This window comes from Cricetulus griseus, chromosome 4 (assembly GCF_003668045.3).
Source record: "Cricetulus griseus strain 17A/GY chromosome 4, alternate assembly CriGri-PICRH-1.0, whole genome shotgun sequence".
Lineage (NCBI taxonomy): Eukaryota > Metazoa > Chordata > Mammalia > Rodentia > Cricetidae > Cricetulus > Cricetulus griseus.
This window is the reverse complement of record NC_048597.1, coordinates 189,508,060-189,518,981: the sequence shown is the minus strand read 5'-3', so window position 1 is coordinate 189,518,981 and position 10,922 is coordinate 189,508,060. Positions and strand designations below refer to the sequence as shown.

At 44.3% G+C, this 10,922-nt stretch overlaps 1 protein-coding gene across 6 annotated transcripts; it reads left to right on the top strand.

Annotated features, from left to right (window-relative positions):
- Nucleotides 1-57: 57 nt before the first annotated feature.
- LOC100754516 (cyclic GMP-AMP synthase) lies at nucleotides 58-10,835 on the top strand. 6 transcript variants are annotated; one of them, XM_035443815.1, is made up of 7 exons: nucleotides 58-414; nucleotides 1,283-1,452; nucleotides 1,561-2,935; nucleotides 5,071-5,290; nucleotides 6,190-6,432; nucleotides 7,360-7,462; nucleotides 8,028-8,671. In XM_035443815.1, the coding sequence occupies exons 2-7, from the start codon at nucleotides 1,349-1,351 to the stop codon at nucleotides 8,368-8,370; spliced, it is 2,388 nt and encodes a 795-aa protein (XP_035299706.1). In that variant the 5' UTR covers nucleotides 58-414; nucleotides 1,283-1,348; the 3' UTR covers nucleotides 8,371-8,671. The 6 variants fall into 6 exon arrangements, with proteins under 6 accessions (XP_035299706.1, XP_027266887.1, XP_027266886.1 ...); XM_027411086.1 differs by lacking the exons at nucleotides 58-414; nucleotides 8,028-8,671 and adding exons at nucleotides 491-983; nucleotides 10,468-10,835; XM_027411085.1 differs by lacking the exons at nucleotides 58-414; nucleotides 8,028-8,671 and adding exons at nucleotides 491-983; nucleotides 10,447-10,835.
- Nucleotides 10,836-10,922: the final 87 nt, after the last annotated feature.

The window sequence follows — 10,922 nt, the reverse complement described above, 5'->3', positions numbered from 1 at the left end:
TCAGCGCGCAGCACGCCTGCGCCCAGCGTCGTCGCTGATTGGCGGGTTGGAGCTACGGGTAGGGGATAAAGCGGCAAGGTGGCGCCCACAGGCTCGGTGTGCGTTCCTCCCCTCTCTGCTGACGGTTGTCATTCATGCTCTGACTCGAAGGTTGAGGTTAGGCCTTTCGGGTGGGTCAGTCTTTATAGCCAGGTTGCCACCTACGAACAATACGAGTTTTACCAGTTTGCCTCATCAGATTCTTTGAATTTGCGGGCACATTATAATACTAACTCGAAGCGGTCCTCTACTTTGTAAAGATTTAGTGTATTTCGATTTCTCATTGGCAATAAATTCTTATTTAAAGCTTACATAGAAACCATTCTTATCAACTTCAAATGTACGAATGATGATGTCTCCAAATAAATCTTGGTGGTAGGTCAGCAAATCTGGCGATCTCAGTGATTGTCAGTGTTTTCCATGTCTTTGCTATAAAGGGGGGGGGGGGAGGTGTAGGGTAAAAGAGCCAGCCAATGAAACATTGAAACCAGAGCTAGTGAAAGAAACACACTTTAGCCACGAAGCCAGAACCAAAGAAACACACCCTGACTCTGAAACCAGAGCCAAAGAAACACACTTTGTCCCTCTAACCCGAGCCTGTGAAAGAAACAACACCCGACGCCAGTGGGGGTGGGGTGGGGGGAGGATATTTAACCCTGAAAACAGAGCCAAATCTGCCCTGACCAACTGAACACAAAACTAACCAATTGCCCGGCAGTGGTGGCCCACGCCTTTAAACCCAGCACTGAGTCAGAGGCAGGCGGATCGCAGTGACTTCGAAACCTGCCTGGTCTATAAGAGCAAGTTCCAGAACAGTCTAGAAAGCCACAGAGAAATCCTGGGGGTGGAGTGAGAGAGTACCTAACTAATCCCTGAGCAGAAAAACCGACCAATCCCTGAGCTGAGCACGAAGTCTAGCCAATCTGCGTTTGCCCTGTCTCAAGGTAATTAAAATATGACTATTTAAGCCTTGTGCCTGTTCTGCTCGCTACTGCTGGAAAAGCAGTCACTCTCCTGCGTTCGTCTCTCCCAATAAATCTCTTGGACGAGGTTTGGTTGACGATCTACAGAGCCTGTGTGGAGCGGAGGTTTCCCCAGAGGAGCAGAGTTGGTACATTCTAGGGGGGACCTGAGCACAAATTGTCTCAGCTTCACTGGGGAAACTCTCTCCTGCTGGGGCAGAGCGGTTACATTTGGGGAAACCTTTCCCTGGAAACAGGGCTATAAATTGCTGTGCTTACAGTGACTGAGGTATTCTTTGGCTGCCGATTGCCTGGATCAATTTCCATCTGAGCTGTAATACAGAGGGATGAGTGGTTTCCAATCCAGTGACTCCGCTGGTCCCCGCGAGTGCCTGAGAAAGTTTGCATCTCCTGGACCATCGATCTTCCTGGCGGCGACAAGAGACCTTAGGTGGGCTCCTGCGTCTGCTCCTGGCGCCACAGACACGCTGCGTTCCCTCCAGATATTTAAATTTCGTTTCCAGCGTTTAACAAGAATTTTTCTGCCCTTCTTCCCAAGGTCTTTTCCCAAAGTCGACTCTTCCTTCGCGGAGCGGAGAGACTCAGCTGTGGAAGGTCAGTTCGGAAGGCCGACGGCGTCGCTCTCTCAAAAGCCTGCGGAGACACGCGCCACGATGGAGCTCAACAGGACCGTGGCCGCCCCGTCCCACGCAGGAAGCTGCGACCCGCAAAAGGGGGCGCATTCGCGGTGTGCGGAGCGTGTGGGGGAACCCACGGATAAGTCGGGCGCCCGAGCGCGTCAGGGATGGGCGTCGGTGTGCACCAAGGACCTACAGTACTTGGCCACGGGCGCGGCTGGAGAAGCCGAACTGCCGACCGTCCCGGAGAACCCGCCGCCAGCCATCTCTGACCGTCAGCTGCCATGGGTCCCGGAGCTGCAGTCTCCAGCCATCCCTGACCCCCAGCTGCCAGGCGTCTCTGAGCCCCAGCCGCCAGCCATCCCTGACCCTCAGCTGCCAAGGGTCCCGGAGCCCCGGTCTCCAGCCATCCCTGGGACCCAGCTGCCAGGCGTTCCAGAGCCCAAGCCACCAGCCATCCCTGACCCTCAGCTACCAAGTGTCCGGGAGCCCCAGTCTCCAGCCATACCTGACCCTCAGCTGCCATGGGTCCCGGAGCCCCAGTCTCCAGCCATCCCTGGGACCCAGCTGCCAGGCGTCTCTGATCCCCAGCCGCCAGCCACCCCTGACCCTCAGCTGCCAAGGGTTCAGGAGCCCCAGCCACCAGCTATCCTTGACCCCAAGGTGCCAGGCATTCTAGAGCCCAAGCCACCAGCCATCCCAGGGACCAAGCTGCCAGGCGTTCCAGAGCCCAAGCCACCAGCCATACCTGACCCTCAGCTGCCATGGGTCCCGGAGCCCCAGTCTCCAGCCATCCCTGGGACCCAGCTGCCAGGCGTCTCTGAACCCCAGCCACCAGCCATCCCTGACCCCAATCCACCTGGTGTCCTGGAGCCCCAGTCTCCAGGCATCCCTGACCCTCAGCTGCCAGGCGTCTCTGAGTCCCCGCTGCCAGCCATCCCTGATTCCCAGCTGCTAGAATTAATAGAGCCCCAGATGCTAGCCATCACTGACTCCGAGCTGTCCGCAAACTCCGAAGCTCCTGTTGTCACCAGCAGTCCTAGCCGCAGGAGGGGCGCGCGCTCTGTGGGGCAGCCAGGAGCGCCGCGGGGGTCCAGGAGAAAGCAGGAGGAGACTCCCGACAAAAAGCTCAAGAAAGCGCTGGAAAATTTGAAGTTGAAACGCGAGGAGATCTCGTCGGCGGCCACGGTGGTGAATGGAGTCGTGGGGCAACTGCTGTCAAGAATGAAGAACTCTGAGTCGGAGTTCAAAGGCGTCCGGCGGCTGAACAGTGGCAGCTACTATGAGCGTGTGAAGGTGAGGGGCCAAGACGTGCCTGCTGGGTGGGCTCCGGGTCCACTCCTCACCTGTCTCTGATCGGTTTGGGTTCTCCACAGCCTTGGGCTCCCCCACTTCCCTTCTGGAAGCGCTGTCCCCATCCCTCCCCCGCCCCCATCTCTGGGGCTTGTGACAAACTTTTTTTTTTTAAATTCATTGTTAGCTTACAGACAGATAGCGAGTTCCTCCGCTCCTCATGAGGACATATGGGGGAGAGTATATGTGACTTTAAAGCAATCACAGTGGAAGGTCTGCACCCAGTATAGAGGATGACTCTGCTATGGCTGAGTAGATGGAGCCCCCTTTTTTGTTTTAAGATTTATTTATTTATTATATATAAAGTATTCTGCCTGCGTATACACCTGCATGACAGCAGAGGGCACCAGATCTCATTCACGGTGGTTGTGAGATACCATCTGGTTGCCGGGAATTGAACTCAGGACCTCAGGAAGAAGAGTCAGTGCTCTTAAACTCTGAGCCATCTCTCCAGCCTGATAAGTCAGTTTTTTAAAGCACAGCTCTAACTAATGAAGGCTGTGTGACATTTATTTACTTTATTCTACTTTACTTCTTTATTTTAATTTATGACAGGGTTTCATGTATCCCTGGCTGGCCTCTAACTCATTGTGTAGCCAAGGCTGTTCCTTCTGACTTTACCTCCGTAGAGCTGGAATTTGGCCATCATCATACCTAGTTTATAGTGCTGGGTGTGAAACCCATATCGTCATGTATGCTAAGCAAAAACATCTACCAACTGAGCTTTCTCCCTATTTCTCTGTGGTATTTATTATAGGAAAAGTATTATTATTGTTATTGGGAACATGAAAAAAGATTTTTGTTTGTTTTGGTTTTAGACTGCATTTTATTTGCTGTGTAGCCCAGTCTAACCCCTCAAAGTAGTGATTCACTTACCTCCACTTTCAAAGGGCCAGGATTAAAGATGTGTGTCACCTTAAAACATATTTCTGTGACCACTGTGGCAAGAGGGTGGCTGCAATGTGTATTTTGTGATATAAAAGGTAACAAACATCAAGAGGTATTTAATTTTATTTAATATTTTTGGTGACTGTTTTTTGAGATGAGTCTCACTATGTAGCTCTGGCTGAATGAAATTCACTACGTACTAGGCTGACTTCAACTCAACAGAGATCTACCTGTTTCTGCCTCTGGAATGCTGGGATTAATCCCTATTCCTAGGATTTTGAAATGTAAATTTTATGGGGTTTTTGTTTTGCTATGTTTTCGGTGTTGGAACAAGTTGCCAGGGAAGTAGTTCAAGACTAGAGTTCTATTCTGTGGAAAGGCTTTTATTTTAAAAAATTATTAATATGCTTTTTATGTATATGTGTGAGTTATATGTACCCTGTATACAGGAACCCACACAGGCCAGAAGATGGTGTCATGTCACTTGGTACTTTAGTTTCAGGTGGCTGTGAGCGGCCTGATGTAGATGCTGAGAACCAAACTTGTATTCAAGTCTAGCCTAGGATATGCCATGTGTTCCAGGTCAGCCTGGGCTACAGAATAAGGCCCTGTTTTAAAATAAACATGATTAATTGTACTTTAAAAAGAAAAATTGAGAGAATCTACAAGCTTAAACAAATAAAGTGGTGTGTAGTAACAGAACTCTCTGCGTTCAGGTGGGTGATCCTGTTCTGAGAGGCGATACATATTGGGGATATTGCTTTCCTTTTTTATTTTTTATTTTTTTAGGGGGTGAGACAATCCCTCTCTATGTAGTCCTGGCTGTCCTGTAAATCACAGAGATCCGTCTGCCTCTGCCTCCTGAGTGCTGGGATCAGAGGTGTGCACCACCACTGCCCAGCCAGGGATCTTGCTTTTCAATGTGGAGACCCAAATGAAATATTCACAGAAAAAATGCATTTTTTTTTTTTTTTTTACTCAGACAGGATTTCTCTGTGGCTTTGGAGCCTATCCTGGAGTTAGCTCTTGTAGACCAGGTTGGTCTTGAATTCACAAAGATCTGCCTGCCTCTGCCTCCCTAGTGCTGGGACTAAAGACGTGTGCCACCACCGCCCAGCAAAAAATTGTAATTGTTTGGAAAGATTGATTATACAAGAAAATATTTCAATGTTATTTTTACTATTCCTTAGATTTCTGCTCCTAATGAATTTGATGTCATGTTTAAACTGAAAGTCCCCAGAATTCAGCTACAAGAATGTTACCACAATGGAGTTTTTTATCTTGTGAAGCTCAGAAACATTCCAAGAGGAAATCCACTGGGTCATTTTTTGGAGGATGAAATATTATCAGCTTCCAAGATGTTGTCAAAGTTTAGGGAAATCATTAAAGAAGAAGTTGAAAAAATCAAAGGTGAGATTTTTGGTTTTCATTCTTACAGACCAGATGCTGGTCAACCTTTCTTCCTCCTGCTTGTTTTGTTTTGGGAAATAGAAATGGCAACCATTTTATAGGACAGACTCCTGGAATCCCATCAAAGGCATCTATCTGCCTTCCCTCCTTCCCTCACAGACTTAGTGCCCTGGTGATCTGAGTCTACAGGTTTATTTAGAGATGGGGTATCATGACATAGCCCAAGCCGTGCTTGAAAACATTTTCTGAGGGACTATGGGGCCAAACTCAAGATCTTGTGCATATTGGGCAAGCACTACCACTGAACCTCAATTTGAGCTTTGTAATTGCTCTCACTTCTGCTACTGTTTCTTGATGCTGGATGCCTCTCTGCCTGACTGTAGCTGTGGTCTGTTCTCCTCTCTTCCCTGCTGCTCTGTGGCTTCTTTTGCTGCCTTCTCTCTATTTAAAATTCTAAATGAAAAATTAATTACAGCACTCCCAAACATAAAGTCTTTAGGAATGCTTCATCACAAGTCTTAGATAGAATCCTGAGAGTGTCTCCAGATAGTTAACTATTTGTTACATGGTAAAACACTATGCCTCATGGGGTATAGTTTTATATTGGGGATATGTTTTTTTGTTTGTTTGGTTTTTGGTTTTTGAAGACAGGGTTTCTCTGTGTAGCTTTGGAACCTATCCTGGCACTCTCTCTGGAGACCAGGCTGGCCTCGGACTCACAGAGATCCTTCTGCCTCTTCCTCCCGAGTGCTGGGATTAAAGGCGTGCACCACCAACGCCGGCTTGGGGCTATGGTTAATTAGGGCTTAGGCTATAGATTTTAAATTATATTCTGTAGCTTTCCCATATTTCTACAGAAAATGGATCAACCCTTTCTTTTCTTCAATATGTGTAAACAGATCGAGATGTCAGTGTGGAGGAAGAAAAACCAGGAAGCCCTGCTGTAACACTTCTTATCAGAAACCCTGAAGAAATATCTGTGGATATAATTCTGGCTTTGGAGTCAAAGGGCAGCTGGCCTGTTAGTACCAAAGAAGGACTACCCATCAAAAACTGGCTTGGCACAAAAGTTTCAAACAATCGAATAGGAAAGTCGTTTTATCTTGTACCCAAGAGTGCAAAAGTTGGAGATGGTTTTCAAGGTTTGTTAAATGTGAACATTGATGGGAAGAATGTAAAAGTCTTATTAATGTTATATACAAAGGCAGCAAATGATCAATGGTCCATCAGTGTGCTAGCTCTTCTGCATCAGGCTAAACAGGCCACAAAATGAGTGTGGCTAGCTAGAATTGAGTAATATGTGGTGGCTATTACTATTGTCAAGAGCAGAGCAGGAGGAACAGGAGTTTCAGGTCATCTCAGCTACACAGTGTTGCAGGCCAAGCTGGGCTCCATTAGACCTATTCTCAAAATAATTCACAGGCCACAGCAAATCGAATAGGAAAGTCGTTTTATCTTGTACCCAAGAGTGCAAAAGTTGGAGATGGTTTTCAAGGTTTGTTAAATGTGAACATTGATGGGAAGAATGTCAAAGTATTATTAGAATTACTTATAGAATTACTTCACTTTCTAATACATACATGTCCCTGCATGTAAATTGTTTCCTTTTAAGTGAAGACAGTACTGCCTTGGACTCACACAGTTGTGGTTCTGAATCTCAAGGCTTTCCCTTGACTAGCTCTGAGATCTTGTGCTAGTTTCACAGTCTCTTTAAACCTGCTTAGCAGGTCATCTGGACAAATCAAAGCTTTTTGAAAGATTCTGTGGAAGTTAAAGCATCAGGGAAACAAAACATTAATGACATGAATTTAGCACAATATGAGAGATAATGTATCTGATCTTAGTTAAGTCCATTAAGTTCTGATCTCTGTATTTCCCCATTTAGATCCACTTTTGCTGTGTAATATTTATTTTAATAATTACTTTGTGTATCTGTTCACTTCTTTCGGTCTGTATTCCTTTTAAATTTCCTCAGGATGATATTTTGGTGTAGCATCTAAATTTAAAATTGTATTATTACACATATATGGCTGCTTTTAGTAAAATAGCTATTTCTTTCTGAAATTAAGGTGAGACTTGGCGCCTCTCTTTCTCTCACATTGAAAAATACCTTTTAAAAAATCATGGAAAAGAGAAAACATGCTGTAAATCTACTGGAGTCAAATGTTGCAGGTAATGTCCTTTTTTTTTTTTTTTAGTTGGCAAATTACCTATGATATTAACATTTAATGCTTTCTTGGTGCCCTTGCCCAGATGTGAGGATTCTTATGGCTGGGCTGGGAGAAGGGTGGTGCTGGGATGATTTTGGGTAGAGACCAAGGGGCAGAAGAGAAGGAGCAAGGGAAAGAAGCAGAGGAGGTAATGTATATACACATTATATAAACACAATATTTATTACCCTTTTTTTTTTCTCCAAATCTTCCTATATAGCCTAGGCTGCCCTTGAACACAGTCTGTAGCCAGTGCTGATCTTGAACTTGTGTGTTCCAAGAAATCCAGGGTTACAAAGAGAAACCTTGTTTTAAGAGAGTCAGGGTGTAAATAAGTAAAATTTAATATCTGCTGGATGGTGGTGGTACACGCCTTTAATACCAACAGTGGCAGGGGGATCTCTTGTGAGTTCCAGGCCAATCTGATTCATAGAGCTAGTTCCAGCACAGCCATGGGTATATAAAGAAACCCTATCTCAAAACAAAGAAACAAAACAAAGAAAAATAGTATCTTTTTTATTTAACAGGAAAGGTACTTTAAAATTAATGAAATACCTCTTCGAGCTGTTGAAAAAAGATCATGAAGAACTAGATGTATTCTCTTCTTACCACGTGAAGACTGCAATCCTCCACATGTGGGCTGAGAACCCACAGGACAGTCAGTGGGACCCCAAGCACCTAAGCACCTGCTTTGATGAGATTTTGACATTCTTTGTTGAGTGCCTCAGGACAGAGAAACTGATGCATTACTTTATTCCAAAGTTCAATCTATTCTCTCAAGAGCTAATTGACCAAAACAGTAAAGAATTTCTGTGGAAGAGAATTGAATATGAAAGAAACAATGGATTTCCAATTTTTGACAAGTTTTGAACTTATGTATTTTTTATTTTTATTTTTTGGGTTTTTGAGACAGGGTTTCTCTGTGGCTTTGGAGGCTGTCCTGGAACTAGCTGGAACTAGCGCCCGGCAAATTTTTGTATATGTGTTATAATGTGTTCTTGTGGGTGAAGATAATTATTTAGCTCTCAGTTTTTCATAATTCATTCAAATATAAAGATATAATAAAAGTTAAACACTAAGCCAGGCATTGGTGGTGCAGGCCTTTAATCCCAGCACTCGGGATGCAGAGGCAGGTGGATCTCTGTGAGTTCGAGGCCAGCCTGGTTCCAGAGCCAGTGCCAGGATAGGCTCCAAAGCTATGCAGAGAATCTCTGTCTGGAAAAACCAAAAAAAAAAAAAAAAAAAGTTAAATACTAAAAATAAAAATGAAAGCCTTGTGGGGCTGTAGAGATGGCTCAGGGGTTAAGAGCACTGACTGCTCTTCCAGAGATTCTGAGTTCAATTCCCAGCAACCACATGGTGGCTCACAACCACCTATAATGCGATCTGGTGCCCTCTTCTGGCATGCACTGTATACATGATAAATACATAAATCTTAAAAAAAAAAAAGAATAAATAGATCAGACTTTAGGGCTGAAGAGATGGCTCAGAGGTTAAGAGCAGTAAGTCTGCAGAAGGTTCTGAGAGATCATATTGGAAACGGTTGTTTTAGGCTTTGTTTAAATACAAGAAATGTACATGAAAGCAGTGCCTGGTCCTGCATCCCAGGGTAGGAAATTTATTTATTTATTTATTTATTTATTTTAAAGATTTTATTTATTTATTATGTCTACAACATTCGGCTTCCATGTATATCTGCACACCAGAAGGCACCAGATCTCATAATGGATGGTGTGAGCCAGCTTGTGGTTCCTGGGAATTGAACTCAGAACCTCTGGAAGAGCAGTCAGTGCTCTTAACCTCTGAGCCATCTCTCTAGCCCCAGGAAATGAAATTTAAATTCTGCATCATCACTACTTCAGGTACTTTTTCTATGTGGATAAGCATGTAATTTATTATTTATTTTTGTTTTAAATGTGTCTACAAAAGTGGTACCTCAGGCAGACAATGGGTGTCGGGCAGAGGATGAGTCTCCTCTCCATTCAAGCAGCATCGGCCAGGGACAACTGATGCTCATTAACTCTTTTGAGTACTTTGTGTTGTACGCATCGTTGCAGGAGCCTCTTTCTCATTGTCCTGTAGTTGTTAGTTCCCTGTGTAACAAATCATGTCTACCATTTGTGCTGTCTTCACTTTTTTTGGTATCTTACAATAAATAAGATTTAAAAGTTTCAATGTAGTTGAATTTATCAGCTCTAGAGTTTGTGCCTTGTACTTAACAAACACTAGGTTTGAATGTCATAGAAAAACTGTCAACATGGGGAGGAACGTTTTGAGGACAATTAACAAGTAGAATGTCAGACCCACCCCCCAAAAGAAAGAAAGAAAGAAAGAAAGAAAGAAAGAAAGAAATCTAAGCTCTACTTAACATGTTCAAATGTGCCATTATCACCCTCTCTTCTGGGGTGGGGAGAGGCACACAAAGCTCTGGATTTAGGTCCCAGCACTTAAATAAGATAAAAACACAATTTCAGGCTTGAAGTTCAGAGCCTCTTGCCCCAGGCTCACCAGACCTGGGATTACATCCTTATACTACCAGGCTGGGTTTGTACTGCTCTTTTGAGTTCAACTCATGCTGAGATCTTGGAAAACCACTTTCTTACTGTTCTTTACAGCACTTTAGGGAACAACTTCACTGAGATAAAATGCACCCAACACAGTTTGTCTATTTGAAGTGTACAGGTCAATGGTGAACCTGGGCCCTCTGCCAGAACAGTAGCGTTCTTCATCACTGAGCCATCTTTCCATTCCCAGCAAGTACTCTTGATTATAAGGCCATCCTCTCAGCCCCAAAGTATTGCCAATTCACCTTCAATGCGCTGGTTGCAGTTTTTGTTTGTTTCTGGCCACAAAAAGGGATAGAACTTAGAATCCTGTACATGCTTGTTAGGCAGTGCAGCACTTTAAAAAGTGTTTTTTTTTTTTTTTTTCTGTTTTTTGAAATAGGGTTTCTCTTTATCGTCCTAGCTGTTCTGGAACTCACTTTGTAGACCAGGCTGGCATTGAACACAGAGAGCTGAGTCCTCGGAGACCTGGAATTAAAGGAAGATTGATCTCATGGTTACTGGAGCTCTGACTGTTCCCACATCATCCCAGTACTTCAGTGCAGGTTTTATAAGAAGACAAAATGATAGGAAGCTACCCAGTGTCAGGACTGTACAATTGTCACTCTCAGGGAAGCATGTCACTGTCCCTCCACTCAGCTCTATATGACTGTATACAATAAGACCACTTACCTGCAGTTTTGTTTTTCAAAATTTCTGTTACAGTCAACTGTGGTCTAAAGACGTGAAGTAGAAAACTTTTGAAATAAAAAAAATGTAAGTTTAAAGCTGTATGTTACTCTGAGTGGCATGTTGGGATCTTTCGTTTTTCTTTTTTTAGTACCTTTTTTTTAAAAAAAATTATTTATTTATTACATA